This window comes from Heloderma suspectum, chromosome 7 (genome assembly GCF_057233095.1).
Source record: "Heloderma suspectum isolate Gila_16-S chromosome 7, 16-S_ref, whole genome shotgun sequence".
Taxonomy (NCBI): Eukaryota; Metazoa; Chordata; class Lepidosauria; order Squamata; family Helodermatidae; genus Heloderma; species Heloderma suspectum.
Genome location: NC_139464.1, coordinates 50,292,645 through 50,319,908, shown reverse-complemented (window position 1 = coordinate 50,319,908; position 27,264 = coordinate 50,292,645). Strand labels below are relative to the sequence as shown.

General features: G+C 41.9%; 2 protein-coding genes across 4 annotated transcripts in view; both read right to left on the bottom strand.

Annotated features, from left to right (window-relative positions):
* LOC146339761 (sodium-coupled monocarboxylate transporter 1-like) overlaps positions 1 to 22,133 on the bottom strand; it is a 45,874-nt gene extending 23,741 nt beyond the window's left edge. The window contains exons 1-8 of one of the 3 annotated variants that reach the window (XM_084810152.1): positions 21,947 to 22,133; positions 21,110 to 21,273; positions 15,792 to 15,857; positions 14,910 to 14,961; positions 9,502 to 9,569; positions 7,702 to 7,856; positions 3,093 to 3,233; positions 449 to 578 (exon numbers count right to left, since the gene is read on the bottom strand). In XM_084810152.1, the coding sequence (XP_084666278.1) occupies positions 449 to 578; positions 3,093 to 3,233; positions 7,702 to 7,856; positions 9,502 to 9,569; positions 14,910 to 14,961; positions 15,792 to 15,857; positions 21,110 to 21,265 (768 nt within the window). In that variant the 5' untranslated portion in view covers positions 21,266 to 21,273; positions 21,947 to 22,133. Of the gene's footprint in view, positions 1 to 448; positions 579 to 3,092; positions 3,234 to 7,701; positions 7,857 to 9,501; positions 9,570 to 14,909; positions 14,962 to 15,791; positions 15,858 to 21,109; positions 21,786 to 21,946 lie in introns of those variants that run through there. The other 2 variants (XM_084810150.1, XM_084810153.1) reach the window with 2 other exon arrangements.
* Positions 22,134 to 22,351: 218 nt separating this feature from the next.
* LOC146339760 (sodium-coupled monocarboxylate transporter 1-like) overlaps positions 22,352 to 27,264 on the bottom strand; it is a 62,903-nt gene continuing 57,990 nt past the window's right edge. The window contains exon 15 of the mRNA XM_084810149.1: positions 22,352 to 24,907. Within this exon, the coding sequence (XP_084666275.1) occupies positions 24,776 to 24,907 (132 nt within the window). The 3' untranslated portion in view covers positions 22,352 to 24,775. The remainder of the gene's footprint in view (positions 24,908 to 27,264) is intronic.

The window sequence follows — 27,264 nt, the reverse complement described above, 5'->3', positions numbered from 1 at the left end:
AGGCTTTATAGCATTTGCCCATTCATTCTGGAGACTTTCTAGGTGGTGAGCTATTAATTGCATAGGTTCCATACCATCTTCAGATGTTTTAGCCATCTTCCATGTCATTGTAGGGCCCTCCTCCTCACCCTTGTTGTCCAGACCCAGAGCTAGAGAGGTGTTTCTTGGCCCAAAATATATTGATAAACATGTTATTTCTTTCTACAGAATATTCATATTTGAAATTCCTGCTCTCTTCAGAAATGAGGGTTCCTTCTTTTCTGATTATATTATATCTGGCCTTTATTTCATGTAAAATAGATTTATTTGCTCCTAATTATCAAAATGTGCTAATTATGTTAATTTTTCCAAAATACCTACTTAAAACTACATGTTACATGATACATGCAAAAAAGTAGGTCAAATATAAATTCATCTTTAAGTATTTCATAAGTCATTAATACTAAACCTGATCTGGCGCCAATACATATTTTGACGTCCACGGGTCGCAATCCTTGTATACAGAGTACATTGAGAGTCCACTCATCACTGCAGAAAGAAGAGTTATCCAGAGTCCCACAAGATTTATATACAGAGCACTGTAAGGAAAGTTAGGAAAGTTAAAGTTTGTTCTTGCTGAAATTACATGAAAACTGAACAAAACTGCCACGTTATACATTAAGGCATCATACTGTATTCTTTGCACATTAAGAGCCAACATTAGCAAAAGTTTGGTAGATATGAACAGACTGCTCTCTTTGCCCAAAAAGCAATGCAAAAATGCTTGCATTCTACAGCTCCTATTAAGAATATTTTCAGCTATGGGTGGTCATAAAGATTGTATGCCATAAATGTATGGCATACAATTAAAGAATCATTTCCATAAGAAATACAATCTCCATGACCAATTCACATGGGTATCTGATAAACCTTCTAAGCATTTGCTCCCTGCTTGTGATCAGCCACTGCACAGAGCTACCACATGTAGTATTTAGCTTTTTGCACAACTTAGTGATCACCAAAAAATTAACACTGTAACATGACAAAAGGTATAGGGGCAGCTTGGGGAAAGTTAGCCCTATTATTGGAGAGAGGAACCACATTATTTTAAGTGAAAAATGGAAATGTTTAAACATTATCTTGAAATGGCAGGGTATTGCTGTGGTTAGATTAGGTAACCTTGTACTATTTTTTTAATGAAGGATTCATATGTGTGTTCAAGTCTTTACCTTTCTAAAAATACAAAAAAGAAGGGAAATGTGGGCACCAGCTAGAGTTTTCAATGAAAGCCAACTGCATTACAAATCTGAGGGGCACTGCGGATGCGCAAAGGAGGAGTTGCACATATACAGTCCACAAATGAATCTCTGAACTGTGCATGTGCAGAGCACTGCAGACACTCCTTCACCTTTTCCTGTACAGCTTTTTTCAACTATTGGACTGTGCATGCAGAGGAAGTAAACAGCAGCCAAGGCTATTCACTATACCAAACACTTACACTGCAGCACCATAGATGGAGCCTCTGGCTGACTTCTCTGTAGGCACACTGTGCAGAAGATAGGAAGGTTGCATTACTATTATTTTGGCTATTTTTAACATTCATCTCCTTTTGAGGTTTCTTTGTTTTTGCTATTTAATCTGTTTGTTGCATGAGCAATTATTCCTGAGTTATGTAGTCCTTCTTGCTTTGAGTAGACATGCATAAGGTGAATTTTTGTGCTGCTTCTCAGGTACTTCTGAGGAGACATGGAGAGGGGTTGGTTGTGGGGATACCCATGTAAAAAGGTGGATTTTGGATGTTAGGCAATGCCTTATTGATGGAGCAGGACAACATGGGGTCAAAAAAGTGCTTTTTGGTGTTCGGTGGGTCAGAGATACCACCCAATCCTCTGCTTTGTACTCCTGCAGTTAAAATCCTTGCTTGCCTTGGTTTCTCTTTTCTGTGCATTGTGTCGCTCCTATATGAGATAACTGTAAGCGCAGTCAGACCCAAACTTTCCCTTACTGCAATCATGATCCCCCCTAGGATTCTTTGTAATCCTATGCATTTCACTGGAGGATTGAGGGGGTGGGGCAAGGGGGGACTGTAAGTGGTGGTGGTGGCCATACACCTTTTCCAAGAACCAAGCATGACAGCACACAGTCCTTCTAAACCAAGGTAAGACACTATTCTTCAGCTTAGTTAATTGTAATACATTGCTTAAGCAAGGGAAGAGGTTGGTAGCAAACTAGATGTAGTTGGTTCTGTCTCTGGTGACCTCTTCCTCCATCCCATCAGCCTCAGTGGGCACCAGCTTCCACTGCTAAACTTTGGCTGAACCCTGAACTATGCTCAATGGATAAATATTTATATAGCAGCAATTTCATTTTAGAATTACAGTAGCAATTTACATTTAAAGTTGTAAAAGAGCTTAACAGAGGCATTCGTAATCAAGAACATTACTGTATAATAAAGAAAATACAACACAGAAAATTAATGCCCCCCCCCCACTCAAACTCCAAAAACAGTAGAAGGCTATGTGAACGCAGTTACAAATACACTGTGCCTGATGAACAACCTTGAGATGCAAGGACATCCTTGTGGATTAATGCAACTGACTCTTAATTAAATGCAGAGCATAGAACCAAGCTTTTGGACAGATTTGATGCACATACAGTAGGTCTACCTATGAATACCTCTTGTTGTATGTGGATAGTTTGCTAGATTGGCATGATTAGAAATTATACCTAAACCAAACATCATTATCTACTTTTATTTTATTCACAAAACAGTAACTTAGGTGACTTCCTTTCATCACTATATTTTAACAACTATACAACATCAAGGGGATATGTCATTTGAAAAGAATAGATTCTGCCAAATGGCAAAGAACTGAACAATCATTCCAACTCAGCAACAAGGGTGATCCATACATGGGAACATGTTTCCATGTGCAAATCACCTTTTGGAGTCAGGTCCACGCACAAGATGCTGCATGGGGAACAAAACCACATATCTAGCACCCATAAGTCAAAAGACACATCAATCCTCACAGGCAGGATCATATGTGCAGCCACGGTTGCACATGAGGATCTCTAGAATGGAACAATGAATTTACAGTATGCGGACTTACAGTTTTGCATGAAGTCGTGATCTGCAAGCAAGGTATCGCTGAACTTGAGATTGATTTACTCCGTATATGCCAAGCCAAGTGAAAGTGCCACCGACAATGACTGTCCACACAGTATGCCTTTGCAAAGGGCTTGGATTAAGGCTAAGTAGAAGAGACAAAAGGTATCAGAAAATCCTTTTTAAGTTTTGTCATTAAAAGTACTCAAGAGTTCAGTGAAGGAAAAGGGGAATTTTGAACTGAGCCAGAAACTCCTGTTCTTCTCAGTGGAAGTAAAGCAGTCTGTCCTCTGGGTGACATCTTCTGCTTGGTAGCAAACTGCACCCTCAAACCAATGTCAACATCATCTAGGAGGAGCTCCTGCTTTCCCCATACAGCAGTGCAGAACCCTTGCAGAACTGAGACATAACAGCTTAGTGTCTGAAAAACCTACTATAACAACAACATAAACAGTTAAATCGTGTGTAGGCAATTGCGGGAGATGAGGGGGATTAAAGATAAATCAGAAAAGCAAGAAATCCCCAGTCCCTATCCCATGTTCCTATCCCATGTTCTGTGCGCATCTGAACATGAGGGTGGATTAGAATGCCTTACTTCTACCAGGAAGAACAGGAATTTACTGGTTAGTTCTAAATAACCCTTTTCTCTCCCTAATGTCAGTATAGTAGCCTGGGATGTACACAAACAGCAGTGCATCCCTATGTGGAAACACATGACTACTGACCTGTGGGCTCCTCCTTGAGGATATTCTGTAAAAGCTTTCTACCAACTGTACCCTTAACCAAAGAGCATATCATAGAATAGAATAGTATGATATGCTCTTTGGTTAAGGGTACAGTTGGTAGAAAGCTTTTACAGAATATCCTCAAGGAGGAGCCCACAGGTCAGTAGTCATGTGTTTCCACATATGACTACTGACATATGTCAGTCTTACATATATGTCAGTCTTACAGTTCCTTGTGAAATATGGTCCACAAATCTCGGAGCCACTCTGCATATTCTTCCCCCAAAAGCAACTACGGTAGCAGTTCTCCTCATGAAATGTGCCATAATTCCCTGAGGGGGAATCTCTCTGAAGTGAATTGTACATAAGATGCAATCTTGAAGTCTATTGTAGCACAGGAAACTTTCCAACCCAAGGAAAACTGTTTGGAAAGAACCAAAAACAAATAAGGTCCTAAGTTTGTCAGAATGGTTTTGTCTAGTTGTAATTAAAATTCAGGATTCTCCGGGCATCTAATCTATGCCTCTCCTGCTCTTTGATACAGATGGAATTAGAAAAAACTAGAGTAAAATAAGTGCCTAAGCTTAGGGCAGGACTAGGTGCATTTCTACACGAGGCTTTTATTGCACGCTCGTGATTGGTCATTCACGGAGGTTTGCAGGTCCTTTACATGATGCTGTCAACCTCCAGGGCGTCTCCCACACTTTGACCTTTATCCCGCTTTTTAAAAGATCAGAAATAACCTGACAAGGAACATTAATCCGATATATCGGCTGTGAATAATTGCACAGTTCCACTATAACCACAATGCCATCTAGTGGCTGTAAAATGAAACATACAGAATTTGCTGAGAAAGGAATTCCCCGATTCAAAGTACATGTCTGCCCATGTAAAGGAGCCGATCTTAATCCTGCAAAGAATCCAGAAGCAGAAGCCCCGATAAGGATGCGGGATTTTAGCCTCGTGTCATTAAGCTCTAGGTCTCGGTACACTGTCACTTATGTTTCCTAGGGTCCCTTAACTTGGAGTTATTAGAGGGGCAAAAGGAGTAAGGAAATGTTGACCGTTTGTGATCTTCCATTTTTGGCTAAGATAATGCCTTCTTTTTAACATTTGTCTCCATCACACCCCACCAAATTAATCCTAAAACAGCTTAATATCTGAAAATACTTATTATCCAGATGAGCTTCTATGCTCTGAATCAGACATCTGTGGTGACAACAGACATAGAAGCCAGGGGCCCTTGTGAGATCTTCTATACCCTATGCTTCATAGATTTAGTGAAAGTTGCTAAACTATTAATCCACATATCCACTGCCCTGCCTGGCAGAGAATTAAATGTCCAGGTCAGTGAGGCTGAGACAGCTCAAATACTCAATGTAAGATAGCTTCAATGTGCCTATTGCTAAAGTAGGAGAGCAGGCTAGTGTTGTCACCAGATAAATGTTTCAGAAGTCAGTGCTAGTATAAGAATATCTACTAATAACTAATTGGAAAATGTTCCATAACTTTAAAAGGAGTAAAACATTTGAACTAGTTTATATGTCTCTACACGTGGCAGTATTGCTCCATTCTTCCCTACCTGATCAAATAATTCAACAAAATAAACCGTGGGAGTCTTAGCAGATAACTGAAAGAATAACACTCGAATTCCTCTACAGAATCTACTCTCTGTAGAATCTGTGTCTGGAGAGTGAAGCTCCAATTGGATAAGAAATCTTACAGCCAAGAAAAATACTGAGGAACAAGCAACCTTCCTTTTCCAGGCTCAGTGGGGGCAATTTCAACCTCAGACAGCCCGCCCTCTCATCTAACCTTAGTAATTTCTGGGGAGCTGGGACAAAGCAGACTTTCTCCAGCTATATCAGATTCTATTAATGCAGAACCTCTTGCTGCTGCTGAGTAATTTGGCATCTGCTCAGAGTCTCCCGGAAACTGGGAACAAGAGCAAGAAAATAGGAAACTCTTCTTACATACCCTCACAATGTGAGAACCAAAATGGGAATTGGCATTTTATACTTCTCTAGAAGATGTTTGGAGCCGCAGTGGCTTAGTGGTTAAGACAGTGAACTGCAGACCGGACGGTCAGCAGGACAGCAGTTCGAGACCTGAGTGCCGCGTGACGGAGTGAGCTCCTGTCTTCAGTCCCAGCTCCTGCCAATCTAGCAGTTCGAAAGCAAGAAACTGCAAGTAGATCAATAGGTAACAGCGTTCCGTGCACCTCGGTGTTCAGTCATGCCGGCCACATGACCACGGAAGCATCTTCGGACAGCACTACCTCTTCGGCTTAGAAATGGAGATGAGCACCACACCCTAGAGTCAGACACAACTGGTTGGGGACACCTTTTTAGAAGATGTTTGCTCCTTCCCCAGGACTGCATAACATAGATTGTGGGACAGTTTGCGTCTGCAATGGAATTTGCATAGGCAGGACTCATAATGCAGGTCTGTCACAACTCCTGGGTAAGCAGGTCTTCTCCGAGGCACCACTCAGGACTACTTGAAATGATGATGACTGTGGCAGCCCACAGAACCTGCCTCTCACTTGCCAATGGTTTGCCTGCATAGAAAGCTCATCATGATGTGGTGGTGGCAAGGAGTTAGGCTGCTGTATAGTTTCTTGCCACTCTAGCATTAATGTTATTGCTTCTGCAGAGAGGTGGGAAGGGCAATCCTTTCCTGCTCTTAAATCTGGCTTCAGGGCACAGGTACAGCATAATGGAAACTCCCTTCCCTAACTCAAGCAGCTAAACTTAAGAGGAAAGACATTTTAAAACCTAGATGACTCAGCAAGTCTACCTTTAACAGGAGTCCCAAATAACCCCTGTCTTCTGTTGCTGAGACTCAGACAGTCTGCACAAGGTGGAAGCTCTTCCTCCTGAATGACTTTATTTGTTCGAGAACCCTATCTGCTAATTTGAAGAGATGTCACACAGAGGACAGACTGTCCTACTGAACCTAGAGAGAATAACAGTGTTCCAAAATGGTTGCAAATTTCATTTCAACTGTTTATAAACCTTTCATGTTTACTTTATGTGAAACTATACATTGTTCATATTTTACGTGTGCAAATATTAACAAGCAAAGTAAAACTCATTTATAACTCCCCCTATATATGCCTGCCCAAGAACTGAGATCTGTTGGAGGGACCCGCCTCTGCGTCCCACCAGTACGAGACATACACTATGGTGGGACATGGGAGAGAGCCTTCTCTGCTGTGGCACCCCGGTTGTGGAATGCCCTCCCCTTGGAGGCCCGACTGGCACAGACATTGGGTCTCATTTCGGCACCAAGTAAAAATGTGGCTTTTTATCAAAACCTTTGAGGGCTAAATGCATTTCCTAGCACATTGTTTTAACTGTTTTATTGTTTTAGATTTTAACTGGTTTTAGCTTGTTTAATAGTTTAATATGTTTTTAGGTGTTTAAATTATTTGTTTTATACTGTTTACACTGATCTTATCTGTAAGCTGCCCTGAGATCTTAATGATATAGGGCGGGATAGAAATGTTTTAAATAAATAAATAATAATCACCTCAAATGTATTTTAATTGCGTAGTATCTAGGAAAAAAGTAATTGGATTTATTTTTTTAAAAGGCCAACCCACCCATACATACACTACTGTAACTCTAAACAAAGTAGCACTGTTAGTACTCAGTCCCATTTGTGTTTAGGCACACTATATACTAGAATGAATCCAACTAACTGATATAAAATGTTTAGTTGCTTAATGATTAATTTGCTGTTCTGACATAGTCACTGGGTTGTATTAAAGAAGCTTCTTCCTCCTGACTTGTCTACTTGTTGAAACCTAAACTCACAAACTTTTCAAAACCTTTAAGAATATCTGAGGTATTTACACTGCTGCCTAAGCAAAAGGACACTTACTCCCACATACTTAGTCTTCCTCCACGACGAGCATCATCTATAATAGGACCAAATCCTCCTTTAATGACCACAGTCCGTGCAATCACTGCTATAAACCCACTTATCATCAGTACAAACTGGAAAACATCTGTCCAGACTACTGCCTTTAGGCCACCCTATTTGGAAACAGCAGGTATAGAGTATAGTAAAAGATCTGTTCCACTTTTGCAAATATGCACATAGAATCTTCTAATCATAAAGAATTGCTACTATTTTTATATGATACCAGTTCTTGTGTCCTCACTCAGACAAAGGGCAGAATCCAAAGGGGTGCTTAACGCCTCCACTGATTCCCTTATGCCCTGCCAATTCCCATCCGCAAGCAGGACCCACCCCTTGCGGCAGAGCTGGCATAAAGGAGCTCCCCAAGCCTGTCCCAATTGAAAAACGAGCATTTCAGCTCATTTCAGGGCTTCCTCCTGGAAGTGCTAAGCCTCTGTTGCGTGCGTGGTGGGTCCCGCTTGCGCAATGGAAACAGCAAGGCCCACTGCTTGCTCAACATAATCAGTGGGGCACAACAAAATCACTGGAGGTGTAAGCACCCTGTTGGATTCTGCCCAAGCAGTCCTGCTAATTATAAAATAAGGGTTGGACTTTCATTCATTTGTATTACAGCTAAAAATACTTACAGTAGATAAGCTCGGCCATTTTGATTGTGATTTTCAGTTGGAGCCAAAGCATATGAAGGTGAAATAATCTAAATTATATGCCAGGTACATTTTTGAACTCATAAAAAAAATCACATTGGATGGGAAGGGAAACCCTTTAAAAATGAACTTTCCAACTTAATCCTAAAGCACTGAACAAAGATGATGCTTTTCCTCCAGTACAAAACTATAATGATCTCTTATTAATCCCAGGTACAGAAACTAGATTTCCTTCCCTTCACTTCAATTTAATCTGGGAAAGGGAAGACATATACACAGACTCACTGACATATTATAGCTCACTTATGCAATTGATTGTTCAGAGGCACCTGAAAGAATGGCAAATGCACACTACAGTTCTGTGAGAAGAGCTAGGAAGATGTAACAAAATTTCCAGCACATAACCAAACTACAATTTTGAGGATTTTTTGAGGGAATTATGACTGGTGCAGTGGTATAAAACCAATATTAATGCACCCTTTAAATAAGCCCACAAAAGTTGCTAGTCTGCAGCATTTTATACTAGCCTGCTACTCTGTGGGCACCATCACACGAGGCTTCTATCGTGCACTTGTGGTGAGTCACTCACAGAAGTTTGTGGGTCCTTTTCACAACATCGTCAACCTCCAGGGCACATCCAGCAGTATTTCCCCGTTATTCCATGTTTAAAAGATCGGGAGATAATGAAGTATTTCCTGGATTTTCCCCACCATGTAAATTTGTTGTAGCGCTATAAGCAGCCACTAGATGGCAGTGTTTCATTGAGAATTTATGGAGCATTGAAAGTTGAAAACTTCCCCTCTTGGCATCACATGGCCACCATCTGGGAGCCTGTGGTAAACGCAGAGAGGCTCCACAACAAAGAAAGCCTGGTAGGACTGTGGGGTTTTTCTTTACTTCACTTGCCTGCATGAAATTCCATGCACTTCCTGCTTGGAATCCATTGTTGTCTATGTTTTTCCAGGCAGGTTGTTAAATACAAGGCAGATGGAGTGTAAATACAGAGGTTAGGGGGAAAAAGAATGCTATACCTAAACTGAAAGTTGAAATTGCTTTACTGATAACTTAAAAGATTAATAGAATGCATGCGTATTATAATGAGCTGTTAACATACCAGTGCGCAATAGAAAGTACAGACTAGTCCTGTTGCAACAACAGACCCCCATAACTGAAATCCTGTAACTGGGGAAAGAAAAAAATGCATACACAGATTCTGAAACATTTCAAGGGATACATGGAAGAAATACCTTTAAATTAATTAATTAATGCAAAGATGAAAAGAAATAAATGCATATGAAAAAGGATCATGTTTATATATTTGAAGCTTGCAATTGACAAGGAATTTAAAGAGTAATACAGTGGTGAATAGCAAACATTCTTTAGCAATTGCAGAGTAATTTGGTAGGGATGACCAAGGCTGTGTTTCCACCAGCGATTTACTCGGAGCCGGCTGCGTGTTGAGGTCGTTAGGGTTAAATAAAGACGTGGCCATCACTTATCAGGGATAAACCGTATTTCCTGAGACTGCTTAAAGTCTGATTCTTTTCCTCAAGTCAGGTTCTCCCCCGTATAGTTGCTGTGTGCCCCTACCCCCACAATGACCTCAGGTATACTAGCCCTGCCCAGGGGTGTGCCTTTCACAGTGACTCTGGTCAATGCATGTTCTCCTTCTCCAGTCCCTGTGATTCCAAACCAATTAGTGTCTACTCAGAAGTAACATTGTGCTCAGTGAGGCTTCTCTCCCAAATGCCCACATCGGAAGTAATTCATTTCCCCCACCCTGTTAGAGCGATCAAGCACAGAACAGGAGAGAAAGATTGGGGCTTCTTAGGTGGCTTTTCCCTCACTTGCATACACCAGAATTACTTCTAATTTTCACCTTCCTTAGGGAGAAAGTGGGGGAGAGCCTGGAGGGAGCGAAGCCTCTCTTATGGTTGAGAAGCCCTTGCTGCTCAGATTATGTTCACTCCAACCCCCCCCCCCACACACACACACCTGGAAGTATGTTAGGAGAAGCGACTTAAAATGGGCTGATGTACACCCCCGTGGGGACCAAAAGCAGCCCCTAGAAAAATGAGAGTAAGCCACTCTTTCCTTCTCCTTCCATTGTCATGGAAACAGGGCCCACTTAAGTGGAGAGTTGCAAGAGCTAGTCTTCCCAAAAACTTTTATCCATTTACAACTCCAATGGTATTCAACTAAAAGGCAACATTACTACCTACTTAATTCTTATCTCTTCTCTTTTCCCTCACTTTACAAAAGGGCTAAAAACTTTTTAAGGATGCAATCCTATACACACTGACTTGGGATTAAGACCCTTTGAACAAAGTACATCCAAGTAGAAATGTAAAATTTCCTGAAATTTTTAAGCTATGGGGAAAAAAATGGGAGGGGGAAAAAGGTATCTTCAGGAAATTGAAAAATATGCAGCATTTATTTAGTGCTCTTTAAAGGTCTAAAGTCACTTTGCCACTTCAGAAACATAAAGAGCACAATCCTAAGGGATGGATGCTTGATAGAGGTTGGAGCCCTCTGTTTATCCAAAGCCCTATCCAAGAGCTAGGCAGGGCAGAAAGAGGATGGAGGCTTTTACAGTCTCACATTCCTCTGTTTTAAACATCTACAGCTAGACAAGTTTCTCAGTGGCTCTCTCCACACCTGGCATTTTATTCCACTAGAAACTGTTCCTTTTGATTCCTGATCCTTTCCGGGTTATAGACTGGCCCTGTATACAGGCATCTCTCATAGTGCGTCCCTCCACATTATATCTTTTCATGGCTTGGCTGAGCGGCGCAGAACAATCAGGACAGAAGGGGACTGCCGGCTCCATACCCCCTCCCCTCCCCTGATCATTGGTTCCTGTAACATGATGGCTCCACCCCATCCCTCCACTCCTCCACAGCAGGAGGGGAGTCGGAAGGGATCTGGATAGCAGGCTATGGGAGCTGATCCCCTCCTAACTCCAAGGGAGAGAGTCTTCTTGGTGGCTTACCCCAAGGTTGCTGGCACTGCTAGTCCTTCTCTGCTAAATATCTCAGTGTGTGATGGAATTAAATGCAGTATATTGCTTGCACTACTGAGTTTGAAGGGTATACTGATTTCCAGGTTCCCAACTACAGAAGTAAGAAATACACAAACGGACGTATACAGTCAATGCACCAAGTCATCCCTAGCAGCCCCTCCCCCCTCCCCAGGTGACCACTTCACAAGGGAAACCTTCTTCATTAAACCCAGCTTGCTCCCCCTGCCCACACTGTTGTTGCTCTCCCCCCTTATGCTGGCTTCCCAACGACCCTGCAGTGTGAACTAGGAGAAGAGATAGTGGCTGGCTAGGTGGGAGGGGGTACTATGGAAAACCACTTCAGCATTACTGCCTTATCTAAAACAACTCCCCATCCAAAAAGGAAACTATTAAAAAAGACCATTCCAAGCTCTGCATGATGAATTTATCCAGGGGAGGAGAAAAGGCACTTTTAATAACCATTGAAATCCTAACTGTGAAGCCTTTCTCCTGAGTGGCTGAGAAGGGAGACTTCCCCATCATCTGGGAGGAAAAAAGCCCATCAAACTGGTGAGCAAAAGGGAGAAGAAGCAGTCATTGAAGTCAATGGGAGGGGGAAGTTCCAAGTAAATGCACTGAAGGGGATGCACTCCTATGCATGCCTACTCAGAAGCAAGCCACACAGATTTCAGTGGCACTTACTTCCAGGAAAGGAAAGCCTTACAGCCAATGAGTTTACTCAAAAGTAAGCACTGCTGTGTTCAAGGGGATCTTGGAGCCCGTAGTGGAATGGGAAAGAGGCAGAAACAGTCACTGGAAGCCTGGTCAGTGGCCTGCCCCCCATTCCCACCAATTTGTTGTCATGACAATGTTATTCAACACCACCCAAAACCCCCTAGCACACGCCCACACAAAGCAGGACAAAGGGCTAAAGGGGAAATACACAGCAGGGAGAAAATGGCAATTTCAGTCGCAACCACAGAAAATGCCAGGTTTTCCCCATTCTCAGATAACATGGAAAGAGGAAGTGGAAGTTGTGAGGTAGCAGCAGGAGAGCAGCGGCGTCATCTAAAGCTCCTGTGAAAACCAGTGATTAAAGAAGAATGATCCTGCTAAAAAACTCAGGTGTGAAGAGAGCCAGTGAGTGGGCATGAGGGCAGAGGGCGTTGAAGAATCCTCAGTTTCCTATCCCTGAAGTAGTACTTGTGTCTTCGGCCCCAGGGATGGGAATTGCAGCACCCTATAGCTCTTCAGGCACCATCAGAGAAGCCATAGGATTGTTCTGAAAATGTATTATTTATAACTTGGTTTGCTCATAAAATTATCATTACAATTAAAAACATTTAAAAGCAAACTCAGTAAATACATAATTATTTTCTTAATAAACTATACTTTTAAATTTAATATAACGAACATTGTAATTTTACAAGCAAACCAAGTTATGCATAACTTATTTCAGATTCCTCTTTTATGTCTGACCAAAGTAAACTTCAGAAAGTAGTCTCTAAAACACCTGAATCATTCTAGAAGCAAGAACAGCTAGAGGCAGAGGAAAACTGATGTCCAGCATCTGTTCTTGTTTGTGAGGAATTGGTTGGGGTGAAGTTTAGGGATATCTGGTCTATAGGAAAAGTACTGAGAGCTTCTTATTTAGCTAGAGAAGACTTACCTATTAGGAATGGTAACCAAACATATTTAATTTATGAACTTTTAAGCAATGTCAAGCTGTCATTTGAAGAATGACATTTTATTCCCTTTTGTAAATAATTCCCCTAGTGGTAGCGTTAATCTCATCCCTACAACATACATAGGAACCAGGCAACTATAGTTTCTTTTAGGTATAATTTTGGTGGCAGTGGTTAAAGGTTTTATAACTGAGGCAGCATAGTCTATTTGGGAACTATGGCAGTGAATTCCATAGACCCAAGTCTCAAAGTTTTTTTTTTAAAGAAACACAGGAAGCGGTCTCCTGTGTCTATCTAGCTAATAGTCATTAGTCTATCTAGCCTGGTATTGCCAAAGCTGACTGGAAGTGGTTCTCCGGGTTTTCAGAGAGGAGGTTTTCCAGCCTACCTGGAGATGCCAGAGACTGAACCTGGGACCTTCTGTATGCAAAACATATACTCTACCACTGAGATATGGCCCCTCCCTTCACTGAGCTCCACCTAAACATAGATGGGATAACCCACATGTTATATCTTCACATTAGGTGGCAGTGGCAGGATGACCTACAGTGTTTCTCTCACATGAGATTTTAGAACTACATTCATTGACTGCTACAGCATCTAACCAGAACAAGCCCAGAAACACAGGATTCTATAGAAAAAAATCCAAACTGACAAGAATACACATTTTCTTGACATATTATGATATGGTGTCTCTAGCCATATGTTGGGAAATTGACTTAGAGCATCCCTAAATGTCAGTAAAATATAAATGACCTTAATAGGGAATGGAAGAAATAAATATGCTGGGAATCTTACAGAGAGTATTAAAAAACCATTTTCTCCCATGGCATCAACATTTCCAGAAATATTGCACCTTTAGTCTTACATTAAATCATTTTTATAAATCATTTTGGGAGTGTAACAGCTGGGTAGCAATATTTGAACACCTTGTCTTAAACATTTTATGTAGCATTCTAAAAATGAAATTCATAATCTTTTTTTTTTTCCTCAGTTTTTCAGGGGGAAGGGAAACCTTCTTGGAAAACCCCGGGTTCTCTTCCAAATATTTCCATTTTTTCTCAAGGCCTTCACATCTCTAGGTCCAGGTAAACATGCACAAGATTGGCCTGTAAATTTTTCCAGAATGAATTAACAGCTAAATCAGAACAGTTATTAAGGGAGCAATCCTATGGCCCCTAGACAATGTCTAGGGGCCATAGGATACTGGAGATTCCCCCCTCTGAAGTCGGGACAGTGCTCCAACCTCAGAGGGGGAGTCGACACCCTTCAGTCTAGCCGGCTTGAAAACACTGTGCCAGCTGGCATCCGAGGGCAGAAAATTGACCTCGGAGAGGGGGAAAGGGGGTGTTCCAGTGAGCGAGGAGGGGAGGAGACCAGAGAGGCCAGGATACTAGTTATTCTGAGTCTCTGCCAACCTCCTTTCCTCCCCCTTCAAAGCACCACTGCTAGCCCATCTAGCAAAATGTGCAGGGCAGGAGGACATGGAGGCGAAGATCGTCACTCCTCCTACCTTCCATTGTATGATCAGAAGCCTCCTAGTTTGGGGACTTCCAATCATCAAGGGCACAATCCTCCTATGGATTGTGCCCTAGTTCAACTATCACATATACTTGAAACACAAAAATATATAAATTGACTTCAGTGTACTCACACACACTGCAGGGCAGGGGGAGTGAAAGGAATATGAGACTAAAATTTTTCACATAGGTACAACGTATTTCACACAAGTGAACCATCTACAGAAGTCAGCATACATGGCTGACCTATTATTTATCTATCTTTTCCTTGATTTTTAAAAAAAATGGTATTAAAGGATATATATGTTCACATTACCTTGATTCAAAGCCAGGGATGGAGAATATATAACAATTCCAGTATATAATACCTGGAGGAGTGGAACAAATAAATATGCATGTGAAGTAAATGGCCCCTCTCAGAATTATTTGTTTGATGCCAGTTTATCCAGATTTAAATATGGAATGGCAATTATTCTTAGATAAATTTATTGTGGTAAGAATTAGTTAGATTTTAAACTTCATTGGCTCTCCTTCAGGCAGAACTAAAACAAATTGAGAAGTTGCACCTATGTAACCGCTCTGAGGGCTGCCAGATAGCTGAAGGTGGAATATATTTAAAAATGTAAAAAATAATAAAACTAAGCACCACCACAGTCTAGAACCTGAAGGAGAGAATCCTACTCAGGCAATCTGAGGCATGGTATTGGTAGTGGTACTGAGCTGCTTCTTTTTTTAAGAAAAGCATTTGAAGAAATAGGAATCCCATCCCTGAACTACTTAAAGCCCTGGTCAAGCCTTCTAGGATTCAGCGACTGGCACTGTTGCTCTAAGCCATTTCATAGACTTCATCCTTTCACATCTTACTCCTTAGCAGAAAGGGACATGAGTACACCTACAATAAACAAGTAGGCCATCCATCATATCTATGTATTAATATTGGGGTTTATATTATCCATACTACTGTATTTGTTATAATGTGATTTAAGGCTATCTACCCTGAGTTTGACAAGATGTGATGTCAAACAGTATTCAAATATGGTATTCTGATGGTTCACTGACCACCACTAAAGTCAATTGGCAGTCATGGAATTTATATTAAATATTTTATAAACAAACATTATGATACAACTGCAATTTACAACACATTAAATAACACAGAAGATTAAAGATAATCAATAGCATTTTCTGCTTTACTTGCCGTCAGAGTCATAAACATCACTGTTCCAAGCAAACGCATATGTCTATTATATCGAAGCTCCAAGTACTGCAAAAGAAAAAAATCACTTTTAGAAATAAAACGTGTGCGCACGTGTATACACACACCTAATACACAGAAATAGTAATGACACATTAAAAAATAGAAAATATTGCTTACGGCTGCAATCATATGTATACATACTTGGGAGTAAATTCTAGTGAATTCACTAGGACTTACTTCTGAGTAAACATCCCCAGCATTGGACTGCATGAGGGCAACTTTGTGCAGAGTTACTGATACCCAAATTACATGTTACGCCAGAAGATCAATTATTGATGTTCCAGCTTTTTAAAACTTAATGCAGCGGAGCAGGGGGAGGAGGTGCTAATTTGATCAGGAAAATGATATATAAAGAGGAAGTCCACACATTTCTTTTTCAGAAGTGGTGGTTACATCTCTCATATTTACTTCCGCGATGTCCTCACAGTACTCCTGGCATAAGTTACTCATGGTTTTGCCAATGTTTCCCCCACTTCTGAAAACAACGTTGTTGCTACTACTACTATTATTGATTATATTTATACTTTTCTTCTATCATGGAACTGAAAACAGCATACATAGGTTTCGCATGCATAGGTTTCCCAAGTTTCCCATGCACTACCAGGAAACAGCTACAGATGCAGTACCTGATTTTTCCTCTATTATAGCAAATAGCAGCTCTGGGTAGTGGATGAAATTTAGATTGGGGGAGGTTAAACATCCTCTCCCAGAGCACCATTTCCCCAGTCTTCAAAGCAGCCATTTGGAGGTGCTAACTGGGGGGGGTCCAAGTGGGAGACCCCCACTGTATCTAATATGGCCCTAGAACGCTTGGGTTTGCTGTTACCTGAAATAAGAATGGAGCAGCCATGTTCCTCTGAGGCATTTTTTTAGGTGAAGAAGCTGGTGTACTGCTATATGAGAAATATGAGGGAGTGTAGGCAGTAGCAATAGTTAGGGTTTTCCATCCCCCGCCATCATCATAAGAGAATCCTGAGTAAAAACTGACAATGTTGTATCTTTAGGACAAGAGCTCCAAACAGTAAAATCACTTTCTGTTAGTGTCTGTCTTGCAAGGTCAGTTTAAAGCCAGCATGTGCAACCTTCCCCAACCAGGTACCCTCCAGATGTGTCTGACTACAACTTCCATCATCCCCAACCATCACAGAAAGGCACCAGTGGATAATGGTGAAAGTGTTGGACTAGGACTGGCATAACATGGGTTGAAATCCCTGCTAAGCCATAAAGCTCACACAGCCTAATCTACCTCACAGGGTTCTTGTGAGAATAAAGGGGAATGGAGAGAAAATTGTACGGTACCCAGAGCTCTTTGGAGAAAGAGTGGGATATAAATGTAATAAATGAACGCGGGAATAACTAGTAATCAGTGTTCTAACGTTAGTTACATCTCTTATATTTGACCATCAGTAATTCTACAGAACTACATTTTATATTCCTTACTGAATAAGGCTGAGAAGCCTAAAATCAGAGATTTAACCATAATAAGCTTTTCCTACAAATAACTGGGTTTTTTTCATCAAAAGCTGTTCGAAGAAGAACAGAAGTCCAACACCAGTTGAAAAGAATGTTGCCCTTAACACATGAGGTCTTACCTACATGTGTAATTTTTTTTTTTAACAAATAAGCCAACAGAGCAATGTATCTGCTTAAAAAGCTAATTCAACCTTAGGCTGTATTAAAGAAAGCCTACTGTCCAGATCATAGGAAGTAACAGATTCACACTATTGTGCACTGGTCAGACCATATTTGGAGTACTGTGTCCTGTTCTGGACACATTTTAAGAAAGACATTGACAAACTGGAATACATCCAGGGTAGGGCAACTAGATTGTGAGGGGTCTGAAAACTAAGTCTATGAGGAATCGTTGAAAGAGTTGAGTATGTTTAGCCCGGAGAAGGGAAGATTAAGGGGAGACATGACAGCATCTGCAAATATCTGAAGGGCTGTCACACACAAGATGGAGTAGACTTGTTCTCTAGACTTGCAGAGAGAAGACTTGCAGAGAGCAGAACTAGAACCAACTAGTAGAAATTGCAGGGCAGCAGTTTTTGGTTAAATGTTAGGATAAACTTCCTGTCATGTTCAACAGTGGAACAGTCTGCTTTGGTAGGTTGTTGGCTCACCTTCACTGTAGGTATTTAAGCAAAATCTGGACAGCCATCTGTCAGGAATGCTGTAGCTGTATTCTGCATCACAGATCCTCCACTGACTGCTACAGAATCTAGCAGGGGATTCGACTAGGTGCATATGCATTGGGACCCATCTTCATATATGAAGTAAAATTCACCATTTGCTAACTCTTCACACATAACAGTGCTAACATTTTTTTTCTATACTGCTATACAGAAATCATCTGGAAAATGTCTTCATATCCAAGGATTTATAATATAAAATAAACAAGACAAAAGCTGCTGGATCTCTCAGCAGCATTTTATACCATTGTCCAGTCCCCTTCTGAGGTATTTAGCCAGTATGGGACTAGAGGGCACTGTTTCACAGTGGTTTCAGTCCTCTGGCATAATGCTCCCAGAAGATGGTGCTGAGGAACTATTGCTTGGCCCTTGACCATTGGTCTGGGGTCCCTCAGGTCTCTATTTTGCCCCCTATGGTTTTTAACATGTACTTGAAGTTGCTCTGGGGGAGGTTATTTGGAGTTTTGGTGCTGGGTCTCATCACCATGCTTATGATACCCAGCTCTCTCTCAATGTCTTTTTCAACTGATGACTAGGAGGTTGTTGATGTCTTGAACTGTTGTCTCGATGGATTGGATGGATGTGGGCTAACAAATGAGGCTCAATTCAGACAAGATGGAGATACCTGTAGTCAGTAATTAAGCTAATCTGGGATGGGGGAAAAGTCTGTTCTGATCTGGATGGGGTTCTGCTCCCTCTGAAGGATCAGATTCACAGTTTGGGGGTGCCTCTAGACCCAGCATTGCTCCTGGAAGGTCAGGTGGCTGCTGTGGCCAAAACTGCCTTTGCATAGCTTTGGTTGACACACCAGTTGCACCTCTTCCTGTAGAAGCCAGATACGGCCACAGTGATCCATATTTTAATCACCTCCCATTTAGATTACTACAATGCACTCTACATGGGGCTGCACTTGAAGAGTGTTCAGAAACTGCAGCTAGTGAAAAATGCAGTGGCCAGATTACTTTCTGATGTGCTCTTTGTTTACCATATTACACCAGTCCTGTACCAATTGCACTTGCTTCCAATTTGTTTCTGGGCCCAGTTCAAGATGCAATTAAAGCCTTACATAGATTCAAGACAGGATATCTGAAAGACCACTTCCTCCTGTATAAACCTGCCCATAGTTTACCATTTACAGGCCCTGCTGTATACCTCATCACAAGAGAGGCTTGGTTGGTGGGAACACGCAGGGCCTTTCCTGTGGTAGCATCCCAGTTGTGGAACTCTTCCCTAAGGGGGTTAGACTGCTTCGATCTTTGTTTAGTTTTAGAAGGGCTGTTAAAACTTTTTTGTTCTGCTCGGCTTTTGAAGGATTTTCAATGTGATTAATTCTGCTCTCTGATTTTTTAAAGATTTTCTCTCTTGTTCTTTGATATGATTTGTTTTAATGTTTTAAATTATATGTTGCTTTGGGAGCCTTTCATGGCAGAAAGGTGACACACAAATAATTTTATAAATAAAATTGAAGTGAATGGGGAGAAGAGGAAGTGCAGATGAGCCAAGGAAGAGTGAACTGATGGACATTTCCATATTACAGATTCAAAGCCAGTTTGACACCTATTTAAATTGCATGGGCTCCTCCAACAAACTGGGGAGGGGGGGCGGTCCTGAGTCTACTTGTTTCTTTACACAAGCTTTCTTGGTTAGGTGCCAAAGTGATTAAAAATAGTTAAAATATGCTGAAGCACAGATATGGTGATGCTATGGTGGTTCTAGAAGAATGGCTGTGCCAGTGAAGGAGGTTTTAAAGAGGGACTTGTAGAAGGACTGAGAAGTGGCTTAAGTCATGAGTGGATAAAGAAAATGACTGTTTCTGGCATAGGAAAATAGTATGGAAAAATAACAAAGACAACTGGAGGAAATAAATGGTTATAAATAAATGCATCCGCATTGCAGACTTTGACTGGGTTAACAAACTTGCCCTTTCCCCAAGGAATCCTGGAAATTGTAGTTCTGTAAGAACTATTCCGAGCACCGCATCAAACTTCCTTGGGAGAAGCCATCCAGTTAAATTGATATAAAAAGATTATACTTTTACAGCGTAGTAAGTTCCATGGAGTTAAAAAAAAAACAGCTCCACCTTATGAATGCAAGCCCCTCACTGAGCAAGTGTGCATAGGATTGCAGTCTTATTACTTAGCATTGTTGTTAATTTATGGGATTAACTGTCACAAGATGCGGCAATGGCTTCTAATTTAGTTGGCTTTAAAGATGGATCGGCAGTGGAGAAAAGATTTATCAAAGTTATTTGTGCAGTGTAGCTCTGAATATCAGATGCTGGGGACAAACAACACGGGAGAGTTCCTGCCTTCATGCCCTGATTGTGGGTTTCCTGAAAGCCTCTGGCTAGCCACTGTTGGAAAAAAGAATGCAGGGCTCTTAAAGCCTTAAACTGTTTTTGTATTTCCTCAGCGTGTAATCTGAACATAAGACCAACATTAGTTTGAATGTAAGCTTGATTTAAAAGCAGGTCTTTCCAAGCCCAAGGGTGGTTTTAGTATGGAAAAAAATGGGGGCCAAATTACTTGAATGTCCATCTTCACCCATATCAGCATTTTAAGTTCCGCAACAGAGGGCCTTCTCACTTGCCCATCTTTGAGGGCAGTTAGGTGGGCAAGTACAGAGAGAGGGCCTTTTCTGCAGTAGTCCCACACTTCTGGAATGGGTTGTGACTGGAGTTCCTTCAGGCCCCATTAATACAGGCTTTTAGGAAGGTCCTGAAGATTTATTTATTCTGGCCATCCAATTATGTTCTATTGGACTGTTCTGGTTTGTAGCTGCAATTGTGTTGCAGGTTTTTAGTACTGCCTAGTCCACGTTTTATTGATGGTGTTTGGTTTTTTATTATTTTTTGCTGTTATTCCTTGTATTGGTTATTATATGGGCTTTTATTGTGGTAAACCACCTTGGGAGGGTTCCTGCCCTGAAAGCAGCCTAGAAACATTTTAAAGATGTAAGTACAATAAAATATGGCAGTGGATCTTGCAAAGCACCGGGCTGCTGGAAGTGATCCGTAGTCTTCAACCCCAGGACATACTAAGAGGCCAAGGTAACGTCCCTCCCTACCTCATAGGTGCTGGTGATCCCCAGTCGGTAGTAGACAGGTAGGAATACTTCAGCGCTAATCACCACCACGAAGACATATGCGAAAGCAAAGAGACTGAAGGAGAGCCCAAAGCGGTAGATTTCGGCCGGAGTTCCCAACACTGTCACCGCCGACATGAAGCTGGCTGTGAGGGACAACGACACGGGCCCACAAGTTAGGCTGCGGCCGGCCATCACGTAGTCATTGTGACTTTTGTGGACGCCTCTAAAAGCGTAGAAAATGCCGATACTCGCAGAAAACAACAGCATGGTCGTGAAGACTATGTAGTCCACGGCGGAGAAGCGTTCGGCGAGTATGTCGGGGTCATGAAGGGGTGAGGCGGTAGCGGAAGCCGACGACATGATGCTCAGGCTCCAGCCGAAGGCAGCAAGTAGGCAGAATGAGCTGGAGAAACAAGCTGGAGCTCTCGCTACCCGGGCAAAAGTGCCACCGGGGTCGCGTAACCCCGCTAGCCCACAGCGCCTGCCTGTGTGGGCCTCACCTCACGCGTCGCCCTCTTGACCGTGGCTCTGCTCTCCTCAGCCAAACCTCCGGTTACCCAGGTTGGCGAGCCTCGCAGAACCCCCGGCCCTACCTATCTCGGCCCATCCCGGGCCTAAGCTCTCTTTCCCCTCTCCCTCTTCGTCGAGCGCCCGTAAAGACGCACGCGCGGCCAACCGCCCCAGGCCCCGGGATTTCGAAAGGCCCCTTCCGGCAGCGCACCGGCACGCGACTTCTTCCCCGCTCCCACCATCCGTTATTCAAGGCTTGCGCGCTTTGCTGCTTTGCTGCTGGCCCCTGCCGCGCGTTCTACGCACTCTGACGCAGCTCGACCTTCTCTTTGGCCCTCAGCGCCCTTAGCTGTTCGTCGCCTTGTTCTTTTGTCACGCTTCCAACCGTTCTTCATCCCGCTCCCCACAATTGGGCCTAAGAGCCTTTCCCCTCCTTAACACCCTTAACATACTGCCTTTCCCGTGCGGGTTGTAGTTTGTGTTTGGTTTCACTATATGCCCTTTCCCTCGCAATAGCTGCCGTTGCTGTGAAACGTGGAGCTAGACCGTTTTCCGGTAAAGCTGATATTCCAATATCAAAGCACATTTCTCCCAAAAAATTATTCTGCCTGGTCAGTAAGTGGAGCCCTCAAATCCCATTTTTGTCTGCCTCTGATTCCAGGTATTCTGGGCAGGCTCACTCCTTTATTCCCATTGTGAAACCATAGACTTAAGGAAATGAATTTATTTTTGTTATTGATTTAAAGAACCAACTTCTTAAAATATCTATATTGTCTGTTTCGAGTTTGAATTCACACAATTCTACATAACATTTTCTTGGTCCAAAGATCTATAATAAAAGGCAGAAGGCTATTTAGCCTGAAAACACTTTCAAGAAAAATAACTTTTGGATTTACATTTTAAATACAATGTTGGATCATTATTTCAAATACAGAATGCTTCACAACAATTTTATTTACAGATGCTTTAATAAGTTATTAGATTCTCTGTATTCAAAAAGAAATGAACATATTTAACAGGATAAACCTTGGCTGCAATCCAACACAAAGTTAGACGCACATTGCAATCAGTGAACATAAGCATGTCTAACATTTATTTAAATTACGTTTTTATTTTATCCTTACTGCAAATTGCTCAGGGTTGCATACGTGGGTATCCCATGCTTTCCTTTACAATAACTCTATAGGGTAGGTAAGGTTAGACTGAGAGTAAGTGCACCAGAGTCGCCCAGTGAGCTTCATGGCTGAGCAAGGAAACCCAAGTCTTCATACTGGATTGTGACCAATCATCACAAGCTTCAAATAAAATGGAAAATGTAATGAACTGTTTCAATTTGTTTCAGCTAGTCCAAGCACCTGTCGCCGCAAAATCAATCATGATTGAATCATATGACTTTTCCAGGAATTACATCATTGGAAGGAAGCAATTAGCAGCTAAACTGGAGTTTCGACAGCACTTCAGAAATATTTTTGTACAACGAGATTTATCTTTATTGCCTTATATCAAATCAGTACCATGGGGTAATTGCTTGCTACATCTGTCTAAATTAAGCTTAGTAAAATTCCAGCAAATGCCCTTGGACATTATAGGTGATGGATGATATTGCAAAGCCCCTTTCCGTCTACACCACTGTAAGGAGAGTTGAAAACTTTCCCCACAAAGTATTCCACTATGTTATTTAGGAAAATGTCTGGGATAATTTATACAGCAACTCCTCCAAGATTATAAACACTGGCCCAACTAACATAAATGAGTTTCTCCTGGCTAAGAGCAACAAGGGAATTTCTTGTACAGGGTCTAAAGCTGCAAAGTAACATGAAAAATATTTTAATTTCACATATTATAGTTTCTATTACAAAATTTGCAACTGAGTATCACTTGGCACTGGATTGAACTGTACTGAGTTCTTTTGTATATATTTATTTGTTTACTGCCTGATTTTTTTTTGGTATTCTGTTCTATGTTTTGTATTGACCAATGGCCACCCCTCCCCCCCAAAATGAACTGCACTACAGTCTTTGCAAAACATACTCCGTTTTTTACATAACATTATCAAGTATGTATATGCATGTTTTACTTTGACTACAAAATTGAGTTTTGCAAGACTTAATTTTTGGGGGGAAAGTGGGAAATATGATTGTGTAACTGTGGATCCTAAACCATACAGTAGTCAACTGAGAAGAAATCCCTTTCCATGGGCTAAACATTCTTGTGATTAAGACTGCAATCCCAAATATGCTTACAAAGAAATAACCCCACTGAACACAAACATGCATAGTATCGCACTCTTAAAAGCATTTTCTACTGAACAATAATTTCACATAGGGACATCTCTCACAAGCCCCCTTCACATGTTACTCATGTGAAGGGGCAAAGCAAAGGGGCTGTAGGACTGTCTCCTGGCCCTGCCATTTGCATATTAGCACAGACCTCTGAAGCAAGGAAGTCTACATACACAGACTTCAACACACAGACTTCAACACAGAATGCAACCCTGGACCCCTGATCGCCCTGTCTGCGTGTAGGCACATAGACTTCTCCAACTAACATGGAGGAGGGAGGAGCTGTGCATCATTGGGGGTGGGATTAGAGGCATGGTCCCCCAGTCTCTCACAACATGCTTTGTCCCTCCACATGAGTAACGTGTGACAGGGGCCTCGCCTTTCATCACTTTTACCTGTGGGAAATAGAAATAATTCACTGGAAAATCATACAGGTATGTGAGGAACCATGACTATTGGAAAATATGCAGTGCAAACCTATCCATATTTACTCAAAAGTAAGGCCCACTAAATTATTTGGGCTTCCTTCCAAGTGTGCGTAGGGTGGTAGCCTGAAGTCAATAAAATGATCAAATATAACTTAGTTCTCATTGCACCACCACTGGGATTTATATTTTAATTTTCAAAATTTGCTTCCCATGTGTCCTGAAATGCACAATGTTAAATTTCTCATTATTTGTATTCTTCCAGTTACATATTGTCCAACCTCTCAGCTATGATGTCGTGGTATGACTTGCCCAGATTTTTCAAGGGAATAATTACTATTCTGGGAACGCGAGCTAAATTTTATCCTTTCTTCACAAGCATAAACCTGAAGTAGCTGCCAACATAAACACAGAATCCAAGAAGATTTTCATATATGAACACCATTGGCTTTTTCTTTACTGTCTGTGAAATTCATTTCAATATGATTGAAAGCTGGATTGTCAGTTCCTTCATCTGTCATTCTAAATGGCTTCCAGGTTAAAACTTTGACTTTTTCTTCCTGGAAAAAAATAATTTTTTATAATGAGATGTTTGTGTTTTTTTAATTTGCTTAAAATATTTATATTCTACCCTTCAGCAATACTCACAGTGCAGTTTATAAAAACATGATAGCATATACCAATAAAATAGAATAAATGACAACACATTAAAATAACAATACATAGAGCAATCCTATGGCCTCAAGTCAGCAGCTAAACAGCCAGAGGATATCTGGTTTTTCAGGAACTGACCTCCTCCCACTTCTGCGCTGCCCCAGAGGCAGCGCGGAACAGCCCTGTGCTCCACGCTCGCAAGAGGAGTGCAAAGCGGCCAAAATGGGGCATTCCTGGAGGGCGTTCCGGGGCAGCGAGGGCAGAAATGCCTGTACGACACATCCAATGTGTCGTTCAGCAGCCTCCTCCCCCACTCTGCCCTCCTGCGGCTAGACAGCTGCAATTGGCTGTCTAGCCAAAAATGCAAGGCAGGAGAAGCGCAGGGGGAACGATCCCCTCTGTGCGTCTCCTGCCCTGCATTGGATAGGCAGTCGCTTCCGTGTTTGGAGGTAGCCACCTATCTGCATAGGATTGCGCCCTAGAAGGCCTGCAAAAACATTGAAGTGACTTTGCAAGATGTGGAAAATGATGGCATCAGGCAAATGTATCTGGGGAATGAGTTCCACAAAGGCAGTGTTGACATAGAAGCAAGCAGTCCAGGTACCTGGGACCTAAACCACTTAGGGCTAACCACTTAAGGCTTTAAAAGTAAGCAACAGCATTTTGTTGCACTCAAAAAGAGACTGGTAGCTGGTGAAGTTTTTTATTTGTTCAGAATGACCAGTCACAGTTAGTAATCTGCAGCTGTATTCTGAACCAACTACAGTTTTCAAACAGTCTTCAAAGGAAGAACCACATACAACACATTACAACTATAAGCTATGAGATGCACACAGGGAAACCACATTCAGTCCTAAACAAAATAGAGATTTTGATGGTGTAACACTCATTTTGATGATGGGACACCAGGCTAGGGAAATACATGATCTTTATGGGATCTTTTTGGGTTCACGCTCACTCTTTGGGATCATGTTTTTACACTCCCTCTTAGGGATCAGGTTTCATGAGTCCAGAATGCTCCTGGACTCAGCATTGCCCTTGGATGATCAAGTAGCAGCTGTGGCCCAGGGTGCTTTTTATCACCTTTGATACATCAGCTGCAACCACTAGTGAAAGACAAGCATCTGGCCATTGCCATTCATCCTTTGATGACTTCTAAAATACATTACTACTGTAATATGCTTAAATGGGGTTAGAATAGAATAGAATAGAATAGAATAGAATAGAATAGAATAGAATAGAATAGAATAGAATAGAAGGGTTGGAAGGGGCCTACAAGGCCATCGAGTCCAACCCCCTGCTCAATGCAGGAATCCAAGTCAGAGCATCAAGGTTGCCCTTGAAGATTACAGATTCTTCACTGGTTCAGAATTCACTTGCTCAGCTGCTGCCAGGTATAAACCAACGTAAAAATATAATGTAATCTCTTAACTGACATTCAGTTACCATGGTAAATTCAAGGTGTAGGTCTCAACTTTTACACCGTGGTAATCATCTGGATCCTGAGTATTTCAAGGGGTGACTTCTATATGAGACCCTCCTCACCAGGTATTAAGACACCAATCCTGTGGTCCCTGGGAGAGCATCCCAGGGACAATAGGATGGCTCATAAAACCCCTCCAGAAGAGAGAGTCGGAGGGATGACCTCAGTCCCCTCCCCCTCACAGCTAGCCTGGAAAGAATTGCACCAGCTTCTCCAAAGTCAGAAAAGCAACCTTGGAGGCTCAGAAAAGGGGGTGTTCCAGTAGGTGGGGAGGGGAGGAGACCAGAGAAGCCAGGATACAAGTTGTCCTGAGCCTCCTCCAGTCTCCTTTCCTCCCCTTCCAACATGCCCTTGCTAAACAGGCTGAAAAACCCATCTAATGAAAATAGAGGACATCTGAGGATGGGGAGGCAAACATTGCCTGGCTTCAGCCCAGCAAGGCAGAGGAAACTCTGAAGCCTCAGAGTTCAGGAGCTTCCTAGTGCTGAGGTGGCAATCAATAGGATTGTGCTCTAAGTTCTGGAAATTAAACCCTGGTTGTTACCATAATGAATTCTAGACTGTCATCAGCAATGCAGGCGTGTTTTCTGGTATGGAACTGCATCTCCTTGGAGAGCAGGTACAGTCTCTCCTGTCATTTAAGAGGGGAGTGAAAATTTACCTTTTATATTGTGTTTTTGGAGACCATTTTAAAGTATTGCTGCTGTTCCATGTTTTGCTTATTCTTATTTTCTCACTGATTTATTTCAAGTATTTGTCGATTGCCCAGCTATTACTGGG